Source organism: Hypanus sabinus, assembly GCF_030144855.1.
Source record: "Hypanus sabinus isolate sHypSab1 chromosome 24 unlocalized genomic scaffold, sHypSab1.hap1 SUPER_24_unloc_7, whole genome shotgun sequence".
In the NCBI taxonomy this organism is placed as follows: domain Eukaryota; kingdom Metazoa; phylum Chordata; class Chondrichthyes; order Myliobatiformes; family Dasyatidae; genus Hypanus; species Hypanus sabinus.
In genome coordinates, this window is record NW_026778950.1 from 10,834 (window position 1) to 26,860 (window position 16,027).

General features: G+C 60.5%; 1 protein-coding gene across 1 annotated transcript in view; it reads left to right on the top strand.

The window, feature by feature from the left end:
- Positions 1–16,027, top strand: part of LOC132385527 (germ cell-specific gene 1-like protein) — a 26,366-nt gene continuing 10,339 nt past the window's right edge. Inside the window, exon 1 of the mRNA XM_059957650.1 lies at positions 1–109. Coding sequence (XP_059813633.1) covers positions 9–109 — 101 coding nt within the window. The 5' untranslated portion in view covers positions 1–8. The remainder of the gene's footprint in view (positions 110–16,027) is intronic.

The window sequence follows — 16,027 nt, forward strand, 5'->3', positions numbered from 1 at the left end:
TGCTGGGAATGGTTGGACACATGATGTACACGACAGTATTCCACGTAACTGTCAGCCTCGGTCCGAAGGATTGGAAGCCTCAAACATGGGATTACGGATGGTCATTCCTGTAAGTTCCACTTGTTCACATCACACACTCCCGGGGTCAGACACAGAGTGAATCTCCCTCCACACCGTCCCATCACACACTCCCGGGGTCAGACACAGAGTGAATCTCCCTCCACACCGTCCCATCACACACTCCCGGGGTCAGACAGAGTGAATCTCCCTCCACACCGTCCCATCACACACTCCCGGGGTCAGACACAGAGAGAATCTCCCTCCACACCGTCCCATTACACACTCCCGGGTCAGACACAGAGTGAATCTCCCTCCACACCGTCCCATCACACACTCCCGGTGTCAGACACAGAGTGAATCTCCCTCCACACAGTCCCATCACACACTCCTGGGGTCAGACACAGAGTGAATCTCCCTCCACACCGTCCCATCACACACTCCCGGGGACAGACACAGAGTGAATCTCCCTGCACACTGTCCCATCACACACTCCCGGGGACAGACACAGAGTGAATCTCCCTGCACACTGTCCCATCACACACTCCCGGGGACAGACACAGAGTGAAGCTCCCTCCCCACCGTCCCATCACACACTCCCGGGATCAGACACAGAGTGAATCTCCCTCCACACCGTCCCATCACACACTCCCGGGGTCAGACAGAGTGAATCTCCCTCCACACCGTCCCATCACACACCTGCTAATCGGGCGAGCAAATTAGAACGAATTCCCCCACACTGAGGAGAGAATCCTGAGAGATACCAAGTTGTGTTGAATCTGTGCTGAAATTGTCTCCACCCCCACATCATCCCAAACAACCGCACAGTGCAATCCTATCAATTATACACTCAGGATAGAGACATCGAGGACTTATTTTAAGAGGATTACAAGTGTAATTTAAAAGAAATCCAAAAATTATAATCGGGGGGAACTGAACACAAGGCAAGTCCAAGGACAGACAGAGCAGAGGATCAGGCCCCATCTCCACACATTCCATTTCCCAAGGATTTTACTGTAACTCCTCTTCCTTGGCATTTCCTGATCCATCTGAAATGTTGGGTAAGTCTCTCCCCCTATTACTTCTGTCCACCCCAGTCTCTGTGGGGAAATAACTCATCTACATCACTCCTCAGCTGATGCAACACAAAAAGCCATCACGGCTCTGTACGTCATCAGCAATGCCCGTGACCGAAGCACATCACGAAACCAGCCTCCCCTCCGTGGCAGGCAACATAACCAAAGATCCCCACCCACCCGGTTCCATTCTCTGTAACCCCCTGGGTCAGACCCACACCGGGATAACCGTGCACAGTTCCCATCTCCATTTCCCCCTGGGTCAGACCCACACTGGGAGCACCGTGCACAGTTCCCGTCTCTGTATCTCTGGGTCAGACCCACACTGGGAGCACCGTGCACAGTTCCCATCTCCATATCCCTCTGGGTCAGACCCACACCGGGAGCACCGTGCACAGTTCCCATCTCCATATCCCCCTGGGTCAGACCCACACCGGGAGCACCGTGCACAGTTCCTGTCTCCGTATCCCCCTGGTTCAGACCCACACCGGGAGCACCGTGCACAGTTCCTGTCTCCGTATCCCCCTGGGTCAGACCCACACCTGGAGCACCGTGCACAGTTCCCGTCTCCATATCCCCCTGGGTCAGACCCACACCTGGAGCACCGTGCACAGTTCCCGTCTCCATATCCCCCTGGGTCAGACCCACACTGGGAGCACCGTGCACAGTTCCCATCTCCATATCCCCCTGGGTCAGACCCACACCGGATCACCGTGCACAGTTCCCGTCCCTGTAACCCCCTGGGCCAGACCCACACCGGGATCACCGTGCACAGTTCCCATCTCCATATCCCCCTGGTTCAGACCCACACTGGGAGCACCGTGCACAGTTCCCGTCTCCATATCCCCCTGGGTCAGACCCACACCGGGAGCACCGGGCACAGTTCCCGTCTCTATATCCCCCTGGTTCAGACCCGCACTGGGAGCACCGTGCACAGTTCCCGTCTCCATATCCCCCTGGGTCAGACCCACACCGGGAGCACCGTGTACAGTTCCCGTCTCCATATCCCCCTGGGTCAGACCCACACCAGGAGCACCGTGTACAGTTCCTGTCTCCATATCCCCCTGGGTCAGACCCACACCGGGATCACCGTGCACAGTTCCCGTCTCCCTATCCCCCTGGGTCAGACCCACACCGGGAGCACCGTGCACAGTTCCCGTCTCCATATCCCCCTGGGTCAGACCCACACCGGGAGCACCGTGCACAGTTCCAATCTCCATATACCCCTGGGTCAGACCAACACCGGGAGCACCGTGCACACTTCCCATCTCCATATACCCCTGGGTCAGACCCACACCGGGAGCACCGTGCACACTTCCCATCTCCATATACCCCTGGGTCAGACCCACACCGGGAGCACCGTGCACACTTCCCATCTCCATATACCCCTGGGTCAGACCCACACCGGGAGTACCGTGCACAGTTCCCGTCTCTGTAATCCCCTGGGCCAGACCCACACCGGGAGCACCGTGCACAGTTCCCATCTCCATATCCCCCTGGGTCAGACCAACATCGGGAGCACCGTGCACAGTTCCCGTCTCCATATCCCCCTGGGTCAGACCCACACTGGCAGCACCGTGCACAGTTCCCGTCTCTGTAACCCCCTGGGCCAGACCCACACCGGGATCACCGTGCTCAGTTCCCATCTCCATATCCCCCTGGGTCAGACCCACACCGGGATCACCGTGCACAGTTCCCGTCTCCATATCCCCCTGGGTCAGACCCACACCGGGATCACCGTGCACAGTTCCCGTCTCCATATCCCCCTGGGTCAGACCCACACCGGGAGCACCGTGCACAGTTCCCGTCTCGGTATCTCTGGGTCAGACCCACACCTGCCGCACCGTGCACAGTTCCCGTCTCTGTAATCCCCTGGGCCAGACCCACACCGGGAGCACCGTGCACAGTTCCCATCTCCATATCCCCCTGGGTCAGACCCACACCAGATCACCGTGCACAGTTCCCGTCTCGATATTCCCCTGGGCCAGACCCACACCGGGAGCACCGTGCACAGTTCCCATCTCCATATCCCCCTGGGTCAGACCCACATCGGGAGCACCGTGCACAGTTCCCGTCTCCATATCCCCCTGGGTCAGACCCACATCGGGAGCACCGTGCACAGTTCCCATCTCGGTATCTCTGGGTCAGACCCACACCGGGATCACCGTGCACAGTTCCCATCTCCATATACCTCTGGGTCAGACACACACCGGGAGCACCGTGCACAGTTCCCGTCTCCATATCCGTGTGTCAGACCCACACCGGGAGCACTGTGCACAGTTCCCATCTCCATTTCCCCCTGGGTCAGACCCACAACGGGAGCACCGTGCACAGTTCCTGTCTCCGTATCCCCCTGGTTCAGACCCACACTGGGAGCACCGTGCACAGTTCCTGTCTCCGTATCCCCCTGGGTCAGACCCACAACTGGAGCACCGTGCACAGTTCCCGTCTCCGTATCCCCCTGGGTCAGACCCATACTGGGAGCACCGTGCACAGTTCCCGTCTCCATATCCCCCTGGGTCAGACCCACACCGGGAGCACCGGGCACAGTTCCCATCTCCATATCCCCCTGGGTCAGACCCACACCGGATCACCGTGCACAGTTCCCGTCCCTGTAACCCCCTGGGACAGACCCACACCGGGATCACCGTGCACAGTTCCCATCTCCATATCCCCCTGCTTCAGACCCACACTGGGAGCACCGTGCACAGTTCCCGTCTCCATATCCCCCTGGGTCAGACCCACACCGGGAGCACCGGGCACAGTTCCCGTCTCTATATCCCCCCTGGGTCAGACCCACACTGGGAGCACCGTGCACAGTTCCCGTCTCCATATCCCCCTGGGTCAGACCCACACCGGGAGCACCGTGTACAGTTCCTGTCTCCATATCCCCCTGGGTCAGACCCACACCGGGAGCACCGTGTACAGTTCCTGTCTCCATATCCCCCTGGGTCAGACCCACACCGGGATCACCGTGCACAGTTCCCGTCTCCATATCCCTGGGTCAGACCCACACCGGGAGCACCGTGCACAGTTCCCGTCTCCCTATCCCCCTGGGTCAGACCCACACCGGGAGCACCGTGCACAGTTCCCATCTCCATATCCCCCTGGGTCAGACCCACACCGGGAGCACCGTGCACAGTTCCAATCTCCATATCCCCCTGGGTCAGACCAACACCGGGAGCACCGTGCACACTTCCCATCTCCATATACCCCTGGGTCAGACCCACACCGGGAGCACCGTGCACACTTCCCATCTCCATATACCCCTGGGTCAGACCCACACCGGGAGCACCGTGCACACTTCCCATCTCCATATACCCCTGGGTCAGACCCACACCGGGAGTACCGTGCACAGTTCCCGTCTCTGTAATCCCCTGGGTCAGACCCACACCGGGAGCACCGTGCACAGTTCCCATCTCCATATCCCCCTGGGTCAGACCAACATCGGGAGCACCGTGCACAGTTCCCGTCTCCATATCCCCCTGGGTCAGACCCACACCGGCAGCACCGTGCACTGTTCCCGTCTCTGTAACCCCCTGGGTCAGACCCACACCGGGATCACCGTGCTCAGTTCCCATCTCCATATCCCCCTGGGTCAGACCCACACCGGGATCACCGTGCACAGTTCCCGTCTCCATATCCCCCTGGTTCAGACCCACACGGGGATCACCGTGCACAGTTCCCATCTCCATATCCCCCTGGGTCAGACCCACACCGGGAGCACCGTGCACAGTTCCCGTCTCGGTATCTCTGGGTCAGACCCACACCTGCAGCACCGTGCACAGTTCCCGTCTCTGTAATCCCTGGGCCAGACCCACACCGGGAGCACCGTGCACAGTTCCCATCTCCATATCCCCCTGGGTCAGACCCACACCAGATCACCGTGCACAGTTCCCGTCTCCATATTCCCCTGGGCCAGACCCACACCGGGAGCACCGTGCACAGTTCCCGTCTCCATATCCCCCTGGGTCAGTCCCACATCGGGAGCACCGTGCACAGTTCCCATCTCGGTATCTCTGGGTCAGACCCACACCGGCAGCACCGTGCTCAGTTCCCATCTCCATATACCTCTGGGTCAGACACACACCGGGAGCACCGTGCACAGTTCCCGTCTCCATTTCCCCCTGGGTCAGACCCACACCGGGATCACCGTGCACAGTTCCCATCTCCATATCCCCTGGGTAAGACCCACACCAGGAGCACCGTGCACAGTTCCCGTCTCCATATCCCTCTGGGTCAGACGCACACCGGGAGTACCGTGCACAGTTCCCATCTCCATATCCCCCTGGGTCAGACCCACACCGGGAGTACCGTGCACAGTTCCCATCTCGGTATCTCTGGGTCAGACCCACACCGGCAGCACCGTGCTCAGTTCCCTTCTCCATATCCCCCAGGCTCAGACCCACACCGGGAGCACCGTGCACAGTTCCCATCTCGGTATCTCTGGGTCAGACCCACACTGGCAGCACCGTGCACAGTTCCCATCTCCATATCCCCCTGGGTCAGACCCACACCAGGAGCACCGTGCACAGTTCCCGTCTCCATATCCCCTGGGTCAGACCCACACCGGGATCACCGTGCACAGTTCCCATCTCCATATCCCCCTGGGTCAGACGCACACCAGATCACCGTGCACAGTTCCCATCTCCATATTCCCCTGGGCCAGACCCACACCGGGAGCACCGTGCACAGTTCCCATCTCCATATCCCCCTGGGTCAGACCCACATCGGGAGCACCGTGCACAGTTCCCGTCTCCATATCCCCTGGGTCAGACCCACATCGGGAGCACCGTGCACAGTTCCCATCTCGGTATCTCTGGGTCAGACCCACACCGGCAGCACCGTGCTCAGTTCCCATCTCCATATCCCTCTGGGTCAGACCCACACCGGGATCACCGTGCACAGTTCCCATCTCCATATACCTCTGGGTCAGACCCACACCGGGAGCACTGTGCACAGTTCCCATCTCCATTTCCCCCTGGGTCAGACCCACACCGGGAGCACCGTGCACAGTTCCTGTCTCCGTATCCCCCTGGTTCAGACCCACACTGGGAGCACCGTGCACAGTTCCTGTCTCCGTATCCCCCTGGGTCAGACCCACAACTGGAGCACCGTGCACAGTTCCCGTCTCCGTATCCCCCTGGGTCAGACCCACACTGGGAGCACCGTGCACAGTCCCCGTCTCCATATCCCCCTGGGTCAGACCCACACCGGGAGCACCGGGCACAGTTCCCATCTCCATATCCCCCTGGGTCAGACCCACACCGGATCACCGTGCACAGTTCCCGTCCCTGTAACCCCCTGGGACAGACCCACACCGGGATCACCGTGCACAGTTCCCATCTCCATATCCCCCTGCTTCAGACCCACACTGGGAGCACCGTGCACAGTTCCCGTCTCCATATACCCCTGGGTCAGACCCACACCGGGAGCACCGGGCACAGTTCCCGTCTCTATATCCCCCCTGGGTCAGACCCACACTGGGAGCACCGTGCACAGTTCCCGTCTCCATATCCCCCTGGGTCAGACCCACACCGGGAGCACCGTGTACAGTTCCTGTCTCCATATCCCCCTGGGTCAGACCCACACCGGGAGCACCGTGTACAGTTCCTGTCTCCATATCCCCCTGGGTCAGACCCACACCGGGATCACCGTGCACAGTTCCCGTCTCCATATCCCTGGGTCAGACCCACACCGGGAGCACCGTGCACAGTTCCCGTCTCCCTATCCCCCTGGGTCAGACCCACACCGGGAGCACCGTGCACAGTTCCCGTCTCCATATCCCCCTGGGTCAGACCCACACCGGGAGCACCGTGCACAGTTCCAATCTCCATATCCCCCTGGGTCAGACCAACACCGGGAGCACCGTGCACACTTCCCATCTCCATATACCCCTGGGTCAGACCCACACCGGGAGCACCGTGCACACTTCCCATCTCCATATACCCCTGGGTCAGACCCACACCGGGAGCACCGTGCACACTTCCCATCTCCATATACCCCTGGGTCAGACCCACACCGGGAGTACCGTGCACAGTTCCCGTCTCTGTAATCCCCTGGGCCAGACCCACACCGGGAGCACCGTGCACAGTTCCCATCTCCATATCCCCCTGGGTCAGACCAACATCGGGAGCACCGTGCACAGTTCCCGTCTCCATATCCCCCTGGGTCAGACCCACACCGGCAGCACCGTGCACTGTTCCCGTCTCTGTAACCCCCTGGGCCAGACCCACACCGGGATCACCGTGCTCAGTTCCCATCTCCATATCCCCCTGGGTCAGACCCACACCGGGATCACCGTGCACAGTTCCCGTCTCCATTTCCCCCTGGGTCAGACCCACACGGGGATCACTGTGCACAGTTCCCATCTCCATATCCCCCTGGGTCAGACCCACACCGGGAGCACCGTGCACAGTTCCCGTCTCGGTATCTCTGGGTCAGACCCACACCTGCAGCACCGTGCACAGTTCCCGTCTCTGTAATCCCCTGGGCCAGACCCACACCGGGAGCACCGTGCACAGTTCCCATCTCCATATCCCCCTGGGTCAGACCCACACCAGATCACCGTGCACAGTTCCCGTCTCCATATTCCCCTGGGCCAGACCCACACCGGGAGCACCGTGCACAGTTCCCATCTCCATATCCCCCTGGGTCAGACCCACATCGGGAGCACCGTGCACAGTTCCCGTCTCCATATCCCCCTGGGTCAGTCCCACATCGGGATCACCGTGCACAGTTCCCATCTCGGTATCTCTGGGTCAGACCCACACCGGCAGCACCGTGCTCAGTTCCCATCTCCATATCCCTCTGGGTCAGACTCACACCAGGATCACCGTGCACAGTTCCCATCTCCATATACCTCTGGGTGAGACACACACCGGGAGCACCGTGCACAGTTCCCGTCTCCATATCCGTGTGTCAGACCCACACCGGGAGCACTGTGCACAGTTCCCATCTCCATTTCCCCCTGGGTCAGACCCACACCAGATCACCGTGCACAGTTCCCATCTCCATTTCCCTGGGTCAGACCCACAACAGGGCACCATGCACAGTTCCCGTCTCCATATCCCCCTGGATCAGACCCACACCGGATCACCGTGCACAGTTCCCGTCTCTGTAACCCCCTGGGTCAGACCCACACCAGGAGCACCATGCACAGTTCCCATCTCCATTTCCCTGGGTCAGACCCACAACAGGAGCACCATGCACAGTTCCCGTCTCCATATCCCCCTGGGTCAGACCCACACTGGATCACCGTGCACAGTTCCCATCTCCATTTCCCTGGGTCAGACACACACCGGGATCACAGTGCACAGTTCCCATCTCCATATCCCCCTGGGTCAGACCCACTCCAGGAGCACCGTGCACAGTTCCCGTCTCCATATCCCCCTGGGTCAGACCCACACCGGGATCACCGTGCACAGTTCCCATCTCCATATCCCCTGGGTCAGACCCACACCAGGAGCACCGTGCACAGTTCCCGTCTCCATATCCCCCTGGGTCTGACGCACACCGGGAGTACCGTGCACAGTTCCCATCTCCATATCCCCCTGGGTCAGACCCACATCGGGAGCACCGTGCACAGTTCCCGTCTCCATATCCCCCTGGGTCAGACCCACACCGGGAGCACCGTGCACAGTTCCCATCTCGGTATCTCTGGGTCAGACTCACACTGGCAGCACCGTGCACAGTTCCCATCTCCATATCCCCCTGGGTCAGACCCACACCGGGAGCACCGTGCACAGTTCCCGTCTCCATATCCCCCTGGGTCAGACCCACACCGGGATCACCGTGCACAGTTCCCATCTCCATATCCCCTGGGTCAGACCCACACCAGGAGCACCGTGCACAGTTCCCGTCTCCATATCCCTCTGGGTCAGACGCACACCGGGAGTACCGTGCACAGTTCCCATCTCCATATCCCCCTGGGTCAGACCCACATCTGGAGCACCGTGCACAGTTCCCGTCTCCATATCCCCCTGGGTCAGACCCACATCGGGAGCACCATGCACAGTTCCCATCTCCATTTCCCCCTGGGTCAGACCCACACCAGATCACCGTGCACAGTTCCCATCTCCATTTCCCTGGGTCAGACCCACAACAGGAGCACCATGCACAATTCCCGTCTCCATATCCCCCTGGATCAGACCCACACCGGATCACCGTGCACAGTTCCCGTCTCTGTAACCCCCTGGGTCAGACCCACACCACGAGCACCATGCACAGTTCCTATCTCCATTTCCCTGGGTCAGACCCACAACAGGAGCACCATGCACAGTTCCCGTCTCCATATCCCCCTGGGTCAGACCCACACCGGATCACCGTGCACAGTTCCCATCTCCATTTCCCTGGGTCAGACCCACACCGGGATCACCGTGCACAGTTCCCATCTCCATATCCCCCTGGGTCAGACCCACACCAGGAGCACCGTGCACAGTTCCCGTCTCTATATCCCCTGGGTCAGACCCACACCGGGATCACCGTGCACAGTTCCCATCTCCATATCCCCTGGGTCAGACCCACATCGGGAGCACCGTGCACAGTTCCCGTCTCCATATCCCCCTGGGTCAGACCCACATCGGGAGCACCGTGAACAGTTCCCGTCTCTGTAACCCCCTGGGTCAGACCCACACCGGGAGCACCGTGCACAGTTCCCATCTCCATTTCCCTGGGCCAGTCCCACACCAGGAGCACCATGCACAGTTCCCATCTCCATTTCCCTGGGTCAGACCCACACCGGAAGCACCGTGCACAGTTCCCGTCTCCATATCCCCCTGGGCCAGACCCACACCGGGAGCAACGTGCAGTTCCCATCTCCATATCCCCCTGGGTCAGACCCACACCGGGTGCACCGTGCACAGTTCCCATCTCCATATCCCCCTGGGTCAGACCCACACCGGGAGCACCATGTACAGTTCCCATCTCCATTTCCCCCTGGGTCAGACCCACACCGGATCACCGTGCACAGTTCCCGTCTCTGTAACCCCCTGGGTCAGACCCACACCGGGAGCAACGTGCAGTTCCCATCTCCATATCCCCCTGGGTCAGACCCACACTGGGAGCACCGTGCACAGTTCCCGTCTCCATATCCCCCTGGGTCAGACCCACAACAGGAGCACCATGCACAGTTCCCGTCTCCATATCCCCCTGGGTCAGACCCACACCGGATCACCGTGCACAGTTCCCATCTCCATTTCCCTGGGTCAGACCCACACCGGGAACACAGTGCACAGTTCCCATCTCCATATCCCCCTGGGTCAGACCCACTCCAGGAGCACCATGCACAGTTCCCGTCTCCATATCCCCCTGGGTCAGACCCACACCGGGATCACCGTGCACAGTTCCCATCTCCATATCCCCTGGGTCAGACCCACACCAGGAGCACCGTGCACAGTTCCCGTCTCCATATCCCCCTGGGTCTGACGCACACCGGGAGTACCGTTCACAGTTCCCATCTCCATATCCCCCTGGGTCAGACCCACATCGGGAGCACCGTGCACAGTTCCCGTCTCCATATCCCCCTGGGTCAGACCCACATCGGGAGCACCGTGCACAGTTCCCATCTCGGTATCTCTGGGTCAGACCCACACCGGCAGCACCGTGCTCAGTTCCCTTCTCCATATCCCCCAGGCTCAGACCCACACCGGGAGCACCGTGCACAGTTCCCATCTCGGTATCTCTGGGTCAGACCCACACTGGCAGCACCGTGCACAGTTCCCATCTCCATATCCCCCTGGGTCAGACCCACACTGGGAGCACCGTGCACAGTTCCCGTCTCCATATCCCCCTGGGTCAGACCCACACCGGGATCACCGTGCACAGTTCCCATCTCCATATCCCCTGGGTCAGACCCACACCAGGAGCACCGTGCACAGTTCCCGTCTCCATATCCCTCTGGGTCAGACGCACACCGGGAGTACCGTGCACAGTTCCCATCTCCATATCCCCCTGGGTCAGACCCACATCGGGAGCACCGTGCACAGTTCCCGTCTCCATATCCCCCTGGGTCAGACCCACACCGGGATCACCGTGCACAGTTCCCATCTCCATATCCCCTGGGTAAGACCCACACCAGGAGCACCGTGCACAGTTCCCGTCTCCATATCCCTCTGGGTCAGACGCGCACCGGGAGTACCGTGCACAGTTCCCATCTCCATATCCCCCTGGGTCAGACCCACATCGGGAGCACCGTGCACAGTTCCCGTCTCCATATCCCCCTGGGTCAGACCCACACTGGGAGCACCATGCACAGTTCCCGTCTCCATATCCCCCTGGGTCAGACCCACACCGATCACCGTGCACAGTTCCCATCTCCATATCGCCTGGGTCAGACCCACACCAGGAGCACCGTGCACAGTTCCCGTCTCCATATCCCCTGGGTAAGACCCACACCAGAACCACCGTGCACAGTTCCCGTCTCCATATCCCTCTGGGTCAGACGCACACCGGGAGTACCGTGCACAGTTCCCATCTCCATATCCCCCTGGGTCAGACCCACATCGGGAGCACCGTGCACAGTTCCCGTCTCCATATCCCCCTGGGTCAGACCCACATCGGGAGCACTGTGCACAGTTCCCATCTCGGTATCTCTGGGTCAGACCCACATCGGGAGCACCGTGCACAGTTCCCATCTCGGTATCTCTGGGTCCGACCCACACTGGCAGCACCGTGCACAGTTCCCATCTCCATATCCCCCTGGGTCAGACCCACACTGGGAGCACCGTGCACAGTTCCCGTCTCCATATCCCCCTGGGTCAGACCCACACCGGGATCACCGTGCACAGTTCCCATCTCCATATCCCCTGGGTCAGACCCACACCAGGAGCACCGTGCACAGTTCCCGTCTCCATATCCCTCTGGGTCAGACGCACACCGGGAGTACCGTGCACAGTTCCCATCTCCATATCCCCCTGGGTCAGACCCACATCGGGAGCACCGTGCACAGTTCCCATCTCCATTTCCCCCTGGGTCAGACCCACACCAGATCACCGTGCACAGTTCCCATCTCCATTTCCCTGGGTCAGACCCACAACAGGAGCACCATGCACAGTTCCCGTCTCCATATCCCCCTGGATCAGACCCACACCGGATCACCGTGCACAGTTCCCGTCTCTGTAACCCCCTGGGTCAGACACACACCACGAGCACCATGCACAGTTCCCATCTCCATTTCCCTGGGTCAGACCCACAACAGGAGCACCATGCACAGTTCCCGTCTCCATATCCCCCTGGGTCAGACCCACACCGGATCACCGTGCACAGTTCCCATCTCCATTTCCCTGGGTCAGACCCACACCGGGATCACCGTGCACAGTTCCCATCTCCATATCCCCCTGGGTCAGACCCACACCAGGAGCACCGTGCACAGTTCCCGTCTCCATATCCCCTGGGTCAGACCCACACCGGGATCACCGTGCACAGTTCCCATCTCCATTTCCCCCTGGGTCAGACCCACACCAGATCACCGTGCACAGTTCCCATCTCCATTTCCCTGGGTCAGACCCACAACAGGAGCACCATGCACAGTTCCCGTCTCCATATCCCCCTGGATCAGACCCACACCGGATCACCGTGCACAGTTCCCGTCTCTGTAACCCCCTGGGTCAGACACACACCACGAGCACCATGCACAGTTCCCATCTCCATTTCCCTGGGTCAGACCCACAACAGGAGCACCATGCACAGTTCCCGTCTCCATATCCCCCTGGGTCAGACCCACACCGTATCACCGTGCACAGTTCCCATCTCCATTTCCCTGGTTCAGACCCACACCGGGATCACCGTGCACAGTTCCCATCTCTATATCCCCCTGGGTCAGACCCACACCAGGAGCACCGTGCACAGTTCCCATCTCCAGTTCCCTGGGTCAGACCCACAACAGGAGCACCATGCACAGTTCCCGTCTCCATATCCCCCTGGATCTGACCCACACCGGATCACCGTGCACAGTTCCCATCTCCATATCCCTGGGTCAGACCCACACCAGGAGCACCGTGCACAGTTCCCGTCTCCATAACCCCCTGGGTCAGACCCACACCGGGAGCACCGTGCACAATTCCTGTCTCCATATCCCCCTGGGCCAGACCCACACCGGGATCACCGTGCACAGTTCCCATCTCCATATCCCCCTGGGTCAGACCCACACCAGGAGCACCGTGCACAGTTCCCGTCTCCATATCCCCCTGGATCAGACCCACACCGGATCACCGTGCACAGTTCCCGTCTCTGTAACCCCCTGGGTCAGACCCACACCAGGAGCACCATGCACAGTTCCCATCTCCATTTCCCTGGGTCAGACCCACAACAGGAGCACCATGCACAGTTCCCATCTCCATTTCCCCCTGGGTCAGACCCACACCGGATCACCGTGCACAGTTCCCGTCTCTGTAACCCCCTGGGTCAGACCCACACCGGGAGCACCGTGCACAGTTCCCGTCTCCATATCCCCCTGGGTCAGACCCACACCGGGATCACCGTGCACAGTTCCCATCTCCATATCCCCTGGGTCAGACCCACACCAGGAGCACCGTGCACAGTTCCCGTCTCCATATCCCTCTGGGTCAGACGCACACCGGGAGTACCGTGCACAGTTCCCGTCTCCATATCCCCCAGGGTCAGACCCACACCGGGAGCACCGTGCACAGTTCCCGTCTCCATATCCCCCTGGGTCAGACCCACACCGGGAGCACCGTGTACAGCTCCCTGCTCCATATCCCCCTGGGTCAGACCCACATCGGGAGCACCGTGCACAGTTCCCATCTCGGTATCTCTGGGTCAGACCCACACCAGGATCACCGTGCACAGTTCCCGTCTCCATATCCCCCTGGGTCAGACCCACACCGGGAGCACCGTGCACAGTTCCCGTCTCCATATCCCCCAGGGTCAGACCCACACCGGGAGCACCGTGCACAGTTCCCGTCTCCATATCCCCCAGGGTCAGACCCACACCGGGAGCACCGTGCACAGTTCCCGTCTCCATATCCCCCTGGGTCAGACCCACATCGGGAGCACCGTGCACAGTTCCCATCTCGGTATCTCTGGGTCAGACCCACACCAGGATCACCGTGCACAGTTCCCGTCTCCATATCCCCCTGGGTCAGACCCACACCGGGAGCACCGTGCACAGTTCCCGTCTCCATATCCCCCTGGGTCAGACCCACACCGGGATCACCGTGCACAGTTCCCGTCTCCATATCCCCCTGGGTCAGACCCACACCGGCAGCACCGTGCACAGTTCCCATCTCCATATTCCCCTGGGTCAGACCCACACCGTGAGCACCGTGAACAGTTCCCGTCTCTGTAACCCCCTGGGTCAGACCCACACCGGGAGCACCGTGCATAGTTCCCATCTCCATTTCCCTGGGTCAGACCCACACCAGGAGCACCATGCACAGTTCCCATCTCCATTTCCCTGGGTCAGACCCACACCGGAAGCACCGTGCACTGTTCCCGTCTCCATATCCCCCTGGGCCAGACCCACACCGGGAGCAACGTGCAGTTCCCATCTCCATATCCCCCTGGGTCAGACCCACACCGGGTGCACCGTGCACAGTTCCCATCTCCATATCCCCCTGGGTCAGACTCACGCCGGGAGCACCATGCACAGTTCCCATCTCCATTTCCCCCTGGGTCAGACCCACACCGGATCACCGTTCACAGTTCCCATCTCTGTAACCCCCTGGGTCAGACCCACACCGGGAGCAACGTGCAGTTCCCATCTCCATATCCCCCTGGGTCAGACCCACACTGGGAGCACCGTGCACAGTTCCCGTCTCCATATCCCCCAGGGTCAGACCCACACCGGGATCACCGTGCACAGTTCCCATCTCCATTTCCCTGGGTCAGACCCACACCGGAAGCACCGTGCACAGTTCCCGTCTCCATATCCCCCTGGGCCAGACCCACACCGGGAGCAACGTGCAGTACCCATCTCCATATCCCCCTGGGTCAGACCCACACCGGGAGCACCATGCACAGTTCCCATCTCCATATCCCCCTGGGTCAGACCCACACCGGGAGCACCATGCACAGTTCCCATCTCATTTCCCCCTGGGTCAGACCCACACCGGATCACCGTGCACAGTTCCCGTCTCTGTAACCCCCTGGGTCAGACCCACACCGGGAGCAACGTGCAGTTCCCATCTCCATATCCCCCTGGGTCAGACCCACACCAGGAGCACCGTGCACAGTTCCCATCTCCATATCCCCCTGGGTCAGACCCACACCGGGATCACCGTGCACAGTTCCCGTCTCTGTAACCCCCTGGGTCAGACCCACACCGGGAGCACCGTGCACAGTTCCCATCTCCATTTCCCTGGGTCAGACCCACACCAGGAGCACCATGCACAGTTCCCATCTCCATTTCCCTGGGTCAGACCCACAACAGGAGCACCATGCACAGTTCCCGTCTCCATATCCCCCTGGGTCAGACCCACACCGGATCACCGTGCACAGTTCCCATCTCCATTTCCCTGGTTCAGACCCACACCGGGATCACCGTGCACAGTTCCCATCTCTATATCCCCCTGGGTCAGACCCACACCAGGAGCACCGTGCACAGTTCCCATCTCCATTTCCCTGGGTCAGACCCACAACAGGAGCACCATGCACAGTTCCCGTCTCCATATCCCCCTGGATCTGACCCACACCGGATCACCGTGCACAGTTCCCGTCTCTGTAACCCCCTGGGTCAGACCCACACCAGGAGCACCATGCACAGTTCCCATCTCCATTTCCCTGGGTCAGACCCACAACAGGAGCACCATGCACAGTTCCCATCTCCATTTCCCCCTGGGTCAGACCCACACCGGATCACCGTGCACAGTTCTCGTCTCTGTAACCCCCTGGGTCAGACCCACACCGGGAGCACCGTGCACAGTTCTCGTCTCCAT